The 17,170-nt window shown below is 35.0% G+C and overlaps 1 protein-coding gene and 1 pseudogene across 1 annotated transcript in view; one reads left to right on the forward strand and one right to left on the reverse strand.

Moving 5' to 3' along the window:
- Ero1a (endoplasmic reticulum oxidoreductase 1 alpha) overlaps positions 1–17,170 on the reverse strand; it is a 47,939-nt gene that overhangs the window by 24,980 nt on the left and 5,789 nt on the right. The window contains exons 2-6 of the mRNA XM_047540167.1: positions 7,521–7,640; positions 6,676–6,759; positions 3,519–3,557; positions 956–1,032; positions 782–855 (exon numbers count right to left, since the gene is read on the reverse strand). Coding sequence (XP_047396123.1) covers positions 782–855; positions 956–1,032; positions 3,519–3,557; positions 6,676–6,759; positions 7,521–7,640 — 394 coding nt within the window. The remainder of the gene's footprint in view (positions 1–781; positions 856–955; positions 1,033–3,518; positions 3,558–6,675; positions 6,760–7,520; positions 7,641–17,170) is intronic.
- Positions 12,646–13,210, forward strand: LOC124977005 (prefoldin subunit 3-like; annotated as a pseudogene).

Here is a 17,170-nt window from a genome sequence, read left to right on the forward strand (position 1 = left end):
CACTTAATCCACATTAATTACATTCACAATGCTGTGTACCTGTCACCAGTTAACTGTTTCCAAAACTTCTCCATCACCCCAAGAGAAACTCTTTAGTCATCTAACAATAATTCCCCATCTCCAACCCTGCAACCTCCAGTAACCTCTGATCTATTTTCTGCCTATGAATTTGCCCATTCTAGATAATTTATATAAGTGGACTCATACAATACTTGTCTTTTGTGTCTGGTTTATTTCACTTAGCATGTTTTCAAGGTTCATCCATGTTATAGCCTGTGTCCAGAACTTCATTCCATTTTATGGCTTGATAGTATTCCATTGAATAGATATACCACATTTGCTTATTCATTAATCTGGTGATAGACACAGATTATTTGTACTTTCTGGCTACTATGAATGATGCTGCAATGAACACTGCTTTACTCAAATCTGCTTAAGTCTCTTTCTTCAATTCTTTTGAATATATACCTAGGAATGGAACTCTTAGGTCACATGGTAATTCTGTTTTTAGAATTTAGCTTTTTTGAGGAACTGTCAAACGATTAGAAACTGAGTTTTTTTTTTTTTTTAATTTAAAACTTTTTCTGTAGGTATAATTTTAAGCACAATGTATACTATAAAAAAATGTGGGCTGGGGTCGTGGCTCAGTGGTAGAGCGCTTGCCTAGCATGTGTGAGGCACTGGGTTTGATTCTCAGCACCACATATAAATAAATGAATAAAATAAAGGCATGCTGCCCATCTACAACTACAAAAAAAATTTTTTTTAAAAAATGTTTTACCATCAGCTTCACAGAAGTTGTCAGAAGAATCATCATGCTTGGTCCACTGAAGAACAGCCTTCTGTGTTTCCTCACTATAAAGAAAATGAACAGGGTGATTCTTTTTGCAAATTAACATGTGATATGAAAGAAACAAAGCACCACTAAAAAAAGAAAAGAAAAGAAAAATCACACCTCAGCGATTCATCCACTGCTCCAAGTCGTTCTGCTTGCTCACATTCTTCAATGAGATTATTGGCTTCTTCAGAATACTGAAAGGAAAAAAGAGAGTAAATAGAATACAACTTACTACATTAAAAAAAAAAAACTAGGAGTTATTTAAGGCTCTCTTGATATCTGGCACCATCATCTTGACTTTGAAACAAACAAAAAAAAAATTAAGTGCTCACATTCCTCTTGAAGTTAAAATATAAAAGCTTTCCCTTTAAAACGTCCATGAAGAAAATTTTTGTGGTATAAGAAAGCCATGTGTCAAGTAGTCAAAAGATATTGTCCGTTTTTCTAATGGCCTAACAGGATCAGTTTTCTCTTCCATAAAATAAGCAGTGGGAAGATCATGCCATGATGCTAAGAGTACCTTGGAGCTTCCCGAGTCTTATAAAAAGGATTCTGACATCTTTAGGCATTTAAAAGATATTCTTAAGCAATCATACTTCTTTTTAATGACTAAGTCTAATCTAAGAGCACTTTACCACTGAGCTAATTTGTGGTACTTTTTTTTTTTTTTGAGACATGCTCTCATTAACTTGCAGTTTAGCCTTGAATTTGCCATCCTCCTGCCTTAGCCTCCAGAGTCACTGGATTATAGGAATCTGTCACCATGCCCAGCCTCCAGTAATTTGTTTTCAACATTAGCTTCATCTTAAAAACTTCATGGTCATTACTTAGTATGAATGTAATTTGATAATTAACATTTTTATCTTCATTGGTAAAATTTGAACACAAATATGAGTTATGCATGTGTCTTCATGACAAATCCAATTCTGCGCTTTGGATTTCTTGATTTAGGTAATACACCATTTTTACCCAGAAAATTATTTTTATCAAAATCTATATATGTATTATCACCACAAAAATTATTTTATCTTTAATTTGAACTTTAACTGAATTACACCTGCATTCACAAGAGTGATAAAAATTTCCCTTCTATAGAAGAAACTTCCAAAAGTTTTTATTATTGTGTTCAGATTTGGTTATGTTTTGTTTTGCTTTTTGGAAGTACATGGGATTGAACACAAGGGCACTCTACCTCTGAGTCACATCCCCAGCCCTTTTTATTTTATTTTGAGACAGGGTCTCACTAAGTTGCTGAGGCTGGCCTCTAACTTGCAGTCCTCCTGCCTCAGCCTCCTGAATCACTGGGATTTATAGGCATGTACCATGATACCTGGCTCAAGTTTTACTTTGAATAAACTCAAAGTAATGAGTTCATTAATTGAGTGAAAGAAGTCAAATAATTTTTTTGAATTAAATTATTTTCTATTTGAAACAGTTAATACATCATTTATCCATAAAGTTCTCTCATTGAAGTCAACAAGTCAATGCTGTGAGTTCATATTTCAACTCTTCATGTGTACAAGGAAATATGGAATCAAAAATTAACAAAATTAGTTTAGGATCTATGGTGGAAAGGTTCAGAAAGTTGTTGCCTCTGGGATAAGACTGGGGATTCTGGTACAGAAAAAGGACATTAGGTGAAAATTAAAGAAATCTGAATAAAGTGTGAACTTTAGTTAGTGAAAATGTATCAGTGTTGGTTCATTGATTGTAACAAATGTACCAAGGTGGGGATGTGGCTCAGTGATAGAGTGAGTCCTTAGAATGCATGAGGCCCTTGGTACAATCCCCAGTAGCAACAATTAAAAAACCCACAAATATACCAAAGTTATGTGGGATGATATGTAGGATGATACTTATAAAGGAAATTGGTTGAGTGTTATATGGGAACACTAAAATACCTTCTCAGTTTTTTGGTAAATCTAAAACTGTTATAAAATTAAAAGTTCATTTTAAGCCAGGTAAGGTGGCACACGCCTGTAATTCCAGCAACTCAGGAGGCTGAGGCAGGAGTTCAAGTTCAAGGCTATCCTCAGCAACTTAGTGAGGCCCTCAGGAACTTAGAGAAATCTTGTCTCAAAATAAAACATAAAAAGGACTAGGAGATGTGGCTTAGTAGTAAAACACCACTGGGTTGTTCAATCCCCAGTAAACCTTCCCACCAAAAAAAGTTTATTATAAAAGAGAGACATAAAAAACATATAAATCAAATGCAATGTGTGGGTCAAATCTGAATCCTGTTTCAAACAAAGTATTAATGTATTTATGAAACAGCCAGAGAAATATGAACCTGACTGTGGGAATTTTTTAAAAAGAGTATTTTTGTCTTAGAGATTTATGTGAATTATGTGTAAACATAATGATTTATCTGAGATTGGCTTTAAAATAATTGTGAAAACAAAGTAAGCGGTACAGATGAGGCAAGCTTGACCATATGCTGATAATTGCTGAGTGACAGGTATTTTTGTTTATTTTTCTCTACTTTTATTTTTGATTCTTTGAATAATAAAAGGTTAAATAAAAACAAACAAAAGGAATTAGAGCCACTGACTAAAAATAACGTTCATGGGATTTCACTGTAATGAGAAACAGAGATGTAGGCGTCTAGATGGCAAGGGGAAATGGGCTTTTCAAGTTTTCCATTAAGATACTAGACACATCAGTAAGTATATGTACACACCTTGTAGCTCGCAGATTTAATGCCATCAGGAACTTCATCCTGAAAAAGAAAAGATTCGTATTTTTTTTAGATAACATTTATTCTATCTTCTGAAAAAAATTTAAACTTCTATGATTTATGAGAAAAAATCATGAAGCAAATTATTGAAATTAACAGGTTATTTTTAACTAAGAATACTCAGGCAGTTTTTATATTATTTCTTAAAAGTAAATAAAAATTCAAAAACAAAGTAAAATAGTCACATAATACAGCATGGAAATGTAAAAACAGTTATTGAGCCATTATTCTTTTTTGATGTTCAAATTGTCCCTCTGTAAGTCACTAAGTGCTGACTTAATCTTAGCATCTGTATCCTTTTGATATTACTTTGGTAGTCCTTAGTAGCATGTTTTGTTTTGTTTTGCTTTCTGTAACGACAAAATATTTCAGGTTCATCTTGTGTATCTCTTGCTCCACTCTTGGAATCAATCATATTTTAAGGAGCTCCAGTTCTTTTCAGAAGAAACTAGAACTGGCTTTTAGCTGTGTTGGCCACTTACTTACTGCAGGAACTATCTGCTTACCCTCAAAGTGATGCTGTGGGTAGATAAGGATGTAGCATAACACTATAAACTCTTTTCCAGTGCAAGGTATATTCCCGGAAGGGTACAAAACACTTTATTGTGTACATTTCCCAAATAGATTAGAGGATATTCTTTTTCAATAGCTACAAATTTGGAAGATTTCTAATTTTTTCACAAAACAAAGAATGCCAAATTTATAGAAATATTTCAGTAGAACTTACATCTATACAATATTCAGAACTGCTTTATGGTCATCTTTGAACAATTACTAAATGAAATTCCTAATAGGATTTCTAGGTCAAAGGGTATGTGCCTTTTTATTTTTGATACATTTTGATACACTTGCCAAAGTATCTCCAAAAAGACATAACCACCACAATACTTATTTCTTATTCCCAGACTAATACTGAATATTGTTGCTCTTTTTCTGCATTGGTCAATCAATAATGGAGGTGAGAGAATTGTTGAATTATAGAGAATAAATGACAGAAAGATTCTAGCCTCGATGGGCAGACCATCTGTCTCACTCAAATCTCTGGAATCAGGGTGCAAATCAAGAGATGTGGTTTTCAAAGTGTCCAATGTAAGGAAGAAAACGTTAATTTTTATTATTTTTCTCACTCATGCTGGGTCATAGGGTATAACCTGAACTAAAAAGGGAAATCAAAGTGTTGACAAAAACGGAACTGATCTTTGTCCCTTGTTCAGCCCCAAAAGGCAATACCAAAGCAGCAGCAGACCATTTGTGTAGTGAGTTGACTGAGTTTCACCAAATGCATGTATTAGTTTAAGGAAGAACTGCTCATTGTTTTAGGGGAGAGGATGGCACTCTGGTCATTAAGTAATGTCCCTTCTATACCAAAGCATGCAATATTGAGATGTTGAGATATCAGGAATGCACAATATAATGCTAGATCTGAAAGCTGATTACTTAGACTGTAGCAAATATTCCAAACGACTCAAAATGATCTTTAATCACTCTTTGTTTCCAACACACCACCCAATTAAGAAGTATTAGAACTGAAGCCAGGTTCATCCTAAGAGGAATAAAAATAATTCATTCCCTCACGGGCACTTGAGTGGAGTTTCTCCCACTCTCCCTCTGCTTGCTCTTCCTCTCTCTTCTCAGTTTGAATACTTTAGCCTATAATTGGGCAATCATACAAATCTTCCAAATTTGTAGCTATTGAAAAAGAATATCCTCTGATCTATTTGGGAAATGTACACAATAAAGTGTTGTGTACCCTTCTGGGAATATACCTTGCACTGGAAAAGAGTTTATAGAGTTATGCTACATCCTTATCTACCCACAGCATCACTTTGAGGGTAAGCAGATAGTTCCTGCAGTAAGTAAGTGGCCAACACAGCTAAAAGCCAGTTCTAGTTTCTTCTGAAAAGAACTGGAGCTCCTTAATCATACTAATCACTTAGTATTTCTCTTCTCTACTAAACCACAAGCTTCTCAAGGTTAGAGCTAAGCTCGTGTGCCCAGGTTCCAGCACCTAGTAGGCCCTCACAAAATAATCATTATTGAACCAAATTGTCTTATTTCCCTTATAGGAGGTGCTTATAATGGTCAAATTCATAGAGAAAAAAATAGAGTGGTGGTTGCCAAGGACTGTGAGGAGGGGAGACTGGGGAGTTAGTAGTCAAGTGGCAACAGTTTCAGTTTGGGAGGATGAGAAAGTTTTGGAGATGGGTGGAGGGTGAGGGCTGCACAACAATATGAATGTACTTAATTCCACTGAACTACACACTTGAAATGGTTAAATGGTAAATTTAATGTTATATGTATTTTGTCACAATAAAAACAAATAAAATGAAAATATACTTTTTTTTCTTCGGTGCTGGTGATCATACCAGGGCCTTGCATACAGGCAAGCATTCTTATCACTGAGCTGCAACCTGCAACCCTATATACTTTTTTTTTGGTGCTGGGGATTAAACACAGGGTCTTGTTCATGCGAGGTAAGCACTCTACCAACTGAGCTACATCCCCAGGCCCCTATATACTTTTAAAGGGGAAAAAAAAAACTACTTCATTTGAAAGTATTGTAAACATCTCTACTTTCATAGAATACTTCAAATTTTGATGCTGTCAGATTCCAAAGTATAATCAGGTGTTTTGTCCACTCTCAATCTCTACCCCAGGATATCCAAGGAAAAATTATACTGAAAAAAGTGAAGGAATTTTATTTATACTTCAATTAATTCCCTTTGATTTAATTACCATACACATACATTTGATGTATGTGGTTTGATATACCATACACATAACTTATGGTTTGATTACCATACACATAACTTTTTCAGGTAAGATGTAGGAAAAAAAACAAATATCAAGCCAAAAGAACTATTACTCTCTCTAATAAATCAAAGAGTTATGTTAACCACTAAATTTTAATTTTATCATTACAAAGTCAGTATGATTCAAAATAGGTTTTACACTTAGATGTTTAGGTTTGTAATATGTAACTATCAAATGTTATATTTAAAATAAGGATTGAATTATTATTTGGTTATCTTGGCCCCCTTTAAAAAATTGTAATGGATAAAAAAAGATACAATAGATATTAAAGGTACACAGTTCTTACAGATTGGCAAGGTCTGACTGCACAGTCCCTTCTTCCACACTGGCTGATATCATTCCAGAAAGGACATGGCCTCTTCAAGTTTACCTGTAGAATAAGAGTAGGAGTTTTAAAAATAAGAACCTCAAGATTATAAATGACAGCTGCTGAATTAAGATGCTATGAACTAGTTATGTGATATGTCGCAATCATGCTATTTCTTCCACTTACCAGTGGTCCAGTTTCATTGGCTGTATTTGTACAGCTGGCATAGGCAAATTGATAGGTGGTTAGAAAAACAGACAGCCACTAACCAGACCCTGAATGTATGGCAACCAGGAGTCCAAACAGCTCATATCATCACTATTCAACTCATATTTTTTAAAGCAAGAAATAGTTACCAATAGAGAAAAGTTAAATTGTGAATGTGAACTACAACTAAAGACTCCAATGATCAGATTTTTTAAATTCTTCCAGTAGTTATCTCAGGATAAAGTGACTTGTTAAAATAATGAGTCTAAATAAAACCATACTGTTCCTAAAATTTTTTTAAATTTAATTATCTTCATTAATTAGAGCCAATCTGATATTTGAGAAAATCATGAACTCACTGTTTAGATAGCAATATTTTTTTGTTCTAACTTTAATTTAACCTGGTAGTTCCTAACTCCGGAGTGCAAAACTATCATTGAAATTAAAAGTATCCAATTGATGAGTTCAAAACCAAATGGTTCACTAATATAAACTGAATTTCCTGACTAAAGCTTCTCTCAATTTTAAATAATAAACACAATTTTGAAGCTTAGTAATTTTTAAAATGTAATTATCCATTAAAAGCATTCTTATACAAAAATTAAAATTAAAAGTACCTTGTAATATCTGAAGTAGTCACTTTCAAGAAGTTTTTGTAGTCGTGGGAAAAGTCTGTAGTTATTAAATCTATCGATGGTTTCAACATCACAAGTACAATCATCCAAGTAACCACTAACCTGTTCCGAAAAAAATGAAATATTAAATCAAAATGTCCTAGATGCAACAGATTCTTTTTCCTCAGATGGTTATTACAAAAATACCTCTTACTCAACCAACCTTTAACCACGCCTCATAATTTTCTGAGATGGGGCATAATCTAGTGATACTGTTGTTCTTTCTATATCCCTAACCCAATGCAGTGGATACTTTCGTAGGGTATACTGAGCTCATGAAAATACACACACACAGAGCTGGTGCCCTCACGGTCGTTCTTTACCCCTACCCTCCAGACCCCAGTTGACTAGACTAAAGATGGGCACTGAGATGTAGCTGCCTGTGACCTTACCTGTAAACACATAAACTCAGACCATATTCCAGCATGTGAACAGATGAGCATGTGAGCCAGTCAGCAGAGAGAGGAAAGATTATAAAAGACACTCCAAGAAGCACTGATAAGAGACAGCACATGTTACTCAGATTCCCTAGGGGTTTCCCACTTCCCCCACATCTTTCCTGAAACCCAAGTGTACTCCCATTCTTGGTTTTCCTGAGACTCTGTATTCTTATAAATTTCAGTTGTTTCCATTTTTCCTTTAATTTCCAGAGTATGTATAGGTCAGAGACTTGATGACTATATAAAAAGAAGTGACACTGAATTTATTAAAAAAAAAACAATAAATCATTATAAATTTCTAACAATCCCTAGCTAATGGGCCATAATGATTTTTATAGGTTTGGAATGGTGCTTAGAAATTATTTATCATTAGCAAAATTGAAATAGCAAACTGACCACAAAGCCAATCCTGATCTTCAAATGCTCAAGATTGAGGTCTTAAACCCTAGTTACTAGAAACTATTAAATGTACCTTTATGAGGATACAGTGGGAAGTTATATTATAATGATGTCACATTATATGATGTTTTCAGTTGTGAAACTAAAATTCCTAGATGTTTATTTGGGGATAGGCAAACACCTAATGGAAGTAATTAAACATTGCTTTTAAGTAACAAGCACATAATGATTCCAAAAAAACCTTGGTGGCGGGGGGAGTTGTGAGGACAGGAGGAATGCTGTAGAAAAACGAGCTCGTTCTTTAGTCTCAATGTCTTCATTGTAAACTACACTGGATTATATTTTAGGGATCCCTACTACCTATAAAAACATAATGTTAAAATCTACTTGTAAGAAAGCAAGTAAAAATATTTATTGAAATACTAAAGATGTTTCCCCTTTGGAATATATAAAATCCTACAATAACTTTTAATTTGAGAATATCACAAAACAGTATGGAAAATTTTCACTTAAGAGACGAGAAGCCTTTGAATGATCACAGCAACATTCAAGAGCTAAGATTTTCTTACTAATTTTTCTAATCTTATTTGTTTGGGGCTAATTCAGTTTCTAGAAATCTGATCTACATATTTTGTCATATAATAACTATTTTCATTTCATATGCAAATGTGTCCTTGTTTCCTACTGAAAATTCTGAGTACACCATAATCTTAGAGTCCTAATTCTATGTGCGTGCACATGTTTGGTGTAGGGGGTTGAACCCAGGGCCTGAAGCTCCTGAAGCAGCACTCTAGCACTGAACTACACCCCCAGCCTCTATGAATCTTAATTTTGGATACTAACAGCATTAAAGTGCTTTTAATCTAGATGATTCCATTTTTCACATTTTCTTTTGAAGCTTTAAAGCAAAACTTCTAAAGACAAAAAAGTAGCTGTTTCTCCCCTTAGGTACAAATTATTATTCAAAGAATAACAGGCCCAGAAAGACCACAAAGGCCAAAAGGACACAAGCAAAGCAGAGACATTAAGTTACAAAATGAAACAACTGAACAAAAGAAATCTGAGAGAGTTTGAAGCAATCCATTTTTCCCCCAGAAATTCATTTTCACAGTAAAAATATGTCTTCAAGACCTAGCTCAGTGTCACCACTTTACAGAAGCCATCTCTCAGGAATACCTCACCACTGTTGTGTTAACTGCTTTTCCCGTGTGCTCCCAGCGTATCCCACATACTGCTATAGTATAAAAATGCCTCACTGTGCTGAATTTACTGCCCACCAGAGAGCAAAATCCTTGAGGGCAAAATCATGTTTGTTCATCTTTGTGTTTCCAATACCTGGCACATGCTTTTAGAAAGTGCACTGTAGATGAACAAGAATTATTTATGGAATGGGTGGATGCTGTCCACTGTCACTCCTCACTGGAGAATAGTGCCACACTCTCTAAATGTACCTCTGTACTAACATGTCGCCTGTGATGGTGTTCAGTGCCCCAGAGCACACAAGCACATTTGGGCAGGAAGTCACTTAACACAGTAAGATAAGCAGGCAGCTATGATAAGCAACCCTTCACACCCAACATTCTACCTATCTATATCCTAAATACAAAGGAAGTTCTGAGAAGCCCCCAGCCAGAAAGAAGTGCAGATCCTCCAGAGCAGAGGTGAAAAGTGGGGAAAGGAGGCAGGTCAAATGGTGGGTTTTTAAATCTCCTGCCCCTTATGTTAGATATGGAATAGGAGGTGTTCTCCACTATAAATATAGGTAGTAAGACAGATAAGGAAGCGACATAAAGATGGCAGAGGTTTCAGTAGGTGAAGAGAGTCCAGCAAAGACAAGACAGGTAGCTACTTGGAAATCCAAGCCATCTTACAGTTCAAGTGAGCCTGCCAACAGCAGAACCTGATCCCTAGAAGGAAGCTTGGCAGGTATATCGCAAGGTCCAGTTCTAATAACTAGAGAACAAGGCATGTTAGCAAAACAAAGTCACAGGAAAGGGCTAAGGTAGAAAACCTGTTAATGGAAACAGGATAGACTCTTGGAAACAAATCAAAATTCTATTACCTAATCTAAGACCTTTAAGACAGGTGCCAGTCTATAACAAGGATAACTTTGTGCTGAAGTAACTATGCACTGTCTCCCACTGGGAGACAACTCTGGACCTGCCTCAAGAATCTGAATTTTTAAAAAGTTTCTCCATTCCAAAATGCATAATATATGCTAAAATATGAAGCTCAGTGTTCTTGACTTCATTCATGAAATCATCAGCCTTGGGTAAAGAGCCAAAATAATAGGTAGAAATAAAAAGGCCCTGATTAAGGGATGGTAGGTATAAATACCAAGGTAGAAGTGACATGTAACATCACCCAGTTTAAAGTCCTGGCCCCTGAAGAGTTGAAAAGTCTTTGAAGGCCTTCTATTGCAACCTCTCAAGCAAAACAGCAAACCCCTCCATAGATGCCCCTCAAGGAGGAGAGAGTGTGTATCGATGGTTAGTATGCATGCTCTGGAGTCAGACCTTCTTAGGTTCGATTTCTATCTTTGCCACCTAGCTAGTTTGTGACCTTATCCAAGTTAGTTAATCTCTCTATTCCTCAGTTCAATATCTTAATGCAAAATAATAATAGGTCTCATCTCATGGATTTGATATCAGTATAAAATAATTCAAAGTAAATGTTCAGTAAATGTTCATCATTATTATTACCCAATCTCTTTAAATGTTTCTGCTTCTGTGACATTTTCTTAGGAAGAAAAAAATAGGGTAAAATTATAGTTAAAATTTTCTAAAAATTTGACATCTGTCTCCAATGGAATAAAGGACTACATAATAAAAAATTAACACTGGAGGGAGTCTCAGAAACTTTCCCCATTGACTCTGGGAAAAGTCAAATGCAAAAGACAAGAGAAAAGAAAATTCCACTGGTCTAGTTGCTCACTACTTTCTAGTTACAGACATTCTCTAAACATCTTCTAAATACCTTCTAGTTTTCTTCTTAAAATATCAGCAAATTTTAGTCCTATCATTTTAGGTTTTCACTCAAAGTACTGTAAGACTATACTCTTCGTACTTATTTTTTTATGAAATGACTTTAAAAGTGTTCAAAGTGTTGACTGGGCAAGAAAAAGAAATAAAAGGTACATAAATTAAAAAGGAAGAAGTAAAATTGTCTGTTTACAGATGACATGATCTTACACAGTGTGTAGAAAACCCTAAACACTCCACCAAAAAAACTGATAGAACTAGTAAATAAATTTTAGAATACAAAGTCAACTACAAAAATCAATTTCAGGAATGGGGGCGGGGTAGCTTAAAGTACTTCCTAGCATGCATGAGGCTCTGGGTCTGATCTCCAGCACTGAAATAAATAAATAAATAAACAAACATCAGTTGAATTTTTATTAACTAGCCACGAAATATCTGAAAAAGAAATAAAACAATCCCACTTACAATCGCATCAAAAGGAATAAAAATACTAAGCAAGAAATGTAACTGAGAAAGTGAAAGAGCTGTACTCTGAAAACTAAAATACCAATGAAAGATATTGAAAATAACACAAATAAATGGAAAGATACCCATGTTCATGGATTTTAAAGAATTAATATTACTAAAATGTCCATAATATGCAAAGCAATCTACAGATGCAATGCAATCCCTCTCAAAATTCCAATGACATTTTTCACAGGCATAAAAAAAAATCCTAAAATTCATATGAACACAAAAGACCCCAAATAATTAAAGCAATTTTAAGCAAGAACAGACCTGGAAGCAGCCTTCTTCTTAATTTCAAATTATATTATAAAGCTATAGTAATAAAACAGTATGGTACCAGCACAAAAACAGACACACAGACCAATGGTACATATGGAGGGTACAAAGACAAGCCTACGTATACATGGACAACCAAATTTTTACAAAGGTGCCAAAACCCACAATGAGTAAAGAATGGTTTCTTCATTAAATGGTGCTGGGAAAACTGGATATCCACGTGCAAAAAATAATCTTTTTTTTTATCTTACATCACTTACATAAAAAAAATCAACTTAAGAATTAAATACATAAACGAAATGCTAAATCACAAAACTACTAAAAGAAAACACAGGAGAAAGTTCCACAACATTGGTCTTGGCAGTGATATTTTGGAAATGGTAGCAAAAGCACAGGCAACAATAACAAAAATAAGTTGGAGTAGGCAGTTAGTCTAGTGCTAGCTTTCTTGAGAAGGTGGCCACTGAGAATTGTTGGGGCATACAAGAATGGGTTGCAGGGTACAGGCAGCTCCACCTAGGGACTCCTGAGAACATGTGTGTGGAGGATGTGAATTTCTTCATGAAACAGCCTGGGAATGAGACTGTAGCTACAATACTAAAGAAGCTGGAAGAACAGTACCAAGAATACAAGAACCTTGCTTGAAAGAAAAGGAGACTAAAAGGTCAGATTCCTGAAATGAGGCAGATTTTGTAAATTCTAAAACACATGCACATGAAAAAAATCATCCACCAGCTGACTGGAGACCAGATTCTTACTGACAAATAACCTGTACTGCAAAGCTTTGTTTCCTCCTAGTGATAGTTTGTCTGTGGCTGGAGGCTAATGTAATGGTTGAATATGATACTGGTGAAGCTCAGGCATTGTTGGAAAAGACTTTATCAACTGCCACAAAGAATCTGGATTCTCTTGAGGAAGACCTTGACTTTATTCAAGATCAATGTAGTACTACAGAAGTCCAAATGGCCAGGGTTTAAACCGGGATGTAAAGAGCAGAAACAGAGATGATTCTACCAAGAACAAAGCATAATGCTGACAATTAAAAACGTGGTTTACTAGCATTTATTCTTAAAGATGGACATAACTTTGAATGATTTTATAAATTTTTTTAGTTGCAAATGGACCTCCATTCTATGTATCTATATGTGGTGCTGAGACTCAAACTCAGTGCCTCACACTTGCTAGGCAAGCGTTCTCCCACTGAGCCACAACCCCAGCCCTGAATGTTTTTTAACAGCAACAGTGATTAAATAATTGGGACTACATCAAACTAAAATATTTCTTAACAGCAAAGGAAATGATCAAGAAAATAAAAATACAGTCTGTAGAATGGGAGAAAATTTGCAAACTACTGTCTGATGAGGGATTAATATCCAAAATATACAAGGAATTCATACAATGAGAGAGAGAGAGGGAAAAGCTGATTAAAAAGAATGAAAAGAGGTTTGTTGCAGATGTATAGGAGTGCATTTGATTTATGGGTGTTGATTTTATAACCTGCTACCTTGTTGAATTAATTTATGAGTTTTATAAGTTTTCTCGTAGAATTTTTTGGCTCTTCTAAATATAGAATTATGTCATCAGCAAATAGCGATAGTTTGAGTTCTTTTCCTATTAGTATCCTTTAATTTCTCTGGCTAGAGTTTCAAGAATGATGTTGAGTAGAAGTGGTGAAAGAGGGCATCCTTGTCTTGTTACAGTTTTTAGAGGGAATGCTTTCAATTTTTCTCCATTTAGAATGATGTTGGCCTTGGGTTTAGCATACATAGCTTTAAAATGTTAAGATATGTTTCTACTATCCCTAGTTTTTCTACTGTTTTAAACATAAAGGGGTGCTTATTTTGTCAAATGCTTTTTCTGCACCTATTGAAATGATCCTATGATTCTTCTTTTTAAGTCTATTACGTTTATTGATTTCCTTATGTTGAACCAACATTGTATCCCTGGGATGAACCCCACTATGGTGCACTATATTTTCAAAATATTTTTATATGCAATTTGCCAAAATTTTATTGAGAATTTTTACATCTATGTTCATCAGGGATATTGGTCTGAAATTTTCTTTCTTTGATGTGTCTTTGTCTCGTTTTGGTATCAGGATGACATTAGCCTCATAGAATGAGTTTGGAAGGGTTCCCTCTTTTTCTATCTCATGAAATACTTTGAGGAGTATTGGTGTTCATTCTTCTTTGAAGGTCTTGTAAAACTCAGCTGAGAATCCATCTGGTCCTGGGCTTTTCTTGATTGGTAGGCAATTGATGGTGTTTTCTATTTCATTAATTATAATTCATTTGTTCAAATTGTGTATGTCCTGCTGATACATCAGTGACAAATCTACTGAAAGAGAAATTAGGAAAATGACCCCATTCGTGATAGCTTGAAAAAATATAAATACTTGGGAATCAATCTAACAAGAGAGGTGAAAGACCTCTACAATGAAAATTACAGAACACTAAAGAAATAAATTGAAGAAGACATTAGAAGATGGAAAGACCTCCCATGCTCCTGGACAGGCAGAATTAATATCCTGGGGTTTTTTGTTTGTTTGTTTGTTGTTTTTTTTGTGTGTGTTAAGTTTTTTAAGTTCTTTATATATCCTGGAGATTAGTGCTCCTACCAAAAAGGCCATCCTACCAAAAGCATTATACAGATTTAATGAAATTCCAATTAAAATCCCGATGACATTCTTCATATAACTACAAAAAGTAATCATGAAATTCACTTGGAAAAATAAAAAACCTAGAACAGTGAAAGCAATCCTTAGCAAGAAGAGTGAAGCAGGAGGCATCAAATTCCAGACCTTAAACTATACTACAGAGCCACAGTAACAAAAACTGCATGGTATTGGCACCAAAACAGACCCGTAGACCAATGGTACAAAATAGAAGACACAGACACAAACCCACATTAACACAGTTATCTCATTTTAGACAAAGGCACCAAAAACATTCACTGGAGAAAAGATAGCCTATTCAATTAATGGTGCTGGGAAAAATTGGAAATGCACATATAACAAAATGAAATTAAACCCCTATCTCTCACCCTACATGAAACTCAACTCAAAATGGATCAAAGACTTAGGCACTAGACCAGAGACCCTGCACTTAATAGAAGAAAAAGTAGGCCCAAATCTTCACCATGTGGGCTTAGTATCTGAGTTCCTTAACAAGACACCTAAAGAGTGCAAGAAGTAAAATCAAGAATCAATGAATGAGATGGATTCAAACTAAAAAGCTTCTTCTCAGCCAAGAAAACAATCAATAATGTGAAGAGAGAGCCTACAGAATGGGAGAAAATCTTTACCACATGCACCTCAGAACACTAATCTCCAGGATATATAAAGAACTTAAAAAATTTAACACCAAAAAAAAAAAAAAACCCAGTCAATAAATGAGCAAAGGAACTGAACAGACACTAAACAGAAGAAGAAATATAATCAATCAACAAATGTATTAAAAATGTTCAACATCTTTAGCAATTAGAGAAATCCAATCAAAACTATTTGAAGATTTCATCTCACTTCAGGCAGAATGGCAATTATCAAGAATACAAACAACAGTAACTGTTGGTAAGGATGCAGGGGGAGGTACACTCATACATTGCTGGTGGGAGTGCAAATTTGTGCAACCACTTTGGAAAGCGGTATGAAGATTCCTCAGAAAACTTGGAATGGAACCACCATTTGACCCAGTCATCCCACTCCTCGGCATACACCCAAAGGACTTAAAATCAGCATATTACAGTGATGCAGTCACATCAATGTTTATAGCAGCTCAATTTGCAATAGCTAAACTATGGAACCAACCTAGGTGCCCTTCAACAGATGAATGATAAAAAATGTGATATATATAATCACGTGTGTGTGTGTGTGTGTGTGTGTGTGTGTGTGTGTGTATACTGCATTATTACTCAGCCTTAAAGAAGAATGAAATTATGGTACTTGCTGGTAAATGGATGGTGCGGGAGAATATCATGCTAAGGGAAATTAGCCAATTCCAAAAAACCAAAAGCTGAATATTTCTCTGATATGCAGATGCTAATTCAAAATGGGGGCAGGGGTTAGGGAAGAATAGAGTTACTTTGGATTGGATAGAGGGGAATGAAGGAAGAGGAAGGGGTATGGGGGTAGGAAGGACAATAGAATGAATCAGACATTATTACTCCATGTACATATATAACTATACAACTAGTGGTATTCTACATCATGTATAATCAGAAGAAGGAGAAATTATACTCCATTATATATGATATATCAAAGTGCATTCTATTGTCATATACAACTAATTAAAACAAATTATAAAATTTTTTTAAAAGAATGACAAAAGGACCTGAAAGACTTTTTTTACAAAGACATACAAAGGACCAACAAACAAATATGTGGAAAATGTGCTCAACATCACTTACCATGTAATCATCAGGGGAATTCAGATCAAACCCACAATAAAATAAATAACAAGTATTGATGAGAATGTAGAGAAACCAGAACCCTTATACATTGTTGGTAGGAATGTAAATTGGTACAGTCCCACTATGGTAAACAGTATGGAGTTTCCTCAAAAAAAAAAAAAATAGACCTATCACATGATCCAGCAATTCCACTTCTTGATATATAGCCAAAGAAAATAAAAATCTCTATTTCAATAAAGAGATATCTGCACTCCCATGTTCATTGCATCATTATTCACAATACCTGGGATGTAGAAACAATCCAAGTATCCATCAAAGAGTGAATAGATAAAAGAAAAAAATACAATATGGCACATGATGGGTTATTATATCACCTTTTAAAAGAAGAAAGTTCTGCCATTTGTAACGACCTGAATGAACCGGGAGGAGGTTATGCTAAGCAAAATCAGCCAGACACAAAGTCAAATGCTATTGTGATTTCATTTACTTGTGAAATCTAAAAAACGAGTCAAATTTACAGCAACAGAAAGTAGAAGAGTGGTTACCAGGGGTTGTGGGTGCGGGGAAGTAGGGAGACGTTAAA

The sequence above is a fragment of the Sciurus carolinensis genome, chromosome 2, assembly GCF_902686445.1.
Source record: "Sciurus carolinensis chromosome 2, mSciCar1.2, whole genome shotgun sequence".
NCBI classification, from domain to species: Eukaryota; Metazoa; Chordata; class Mammalia; order Rodentia; family Sciuridae; genus Sciurus; species Sciurus carolinensis.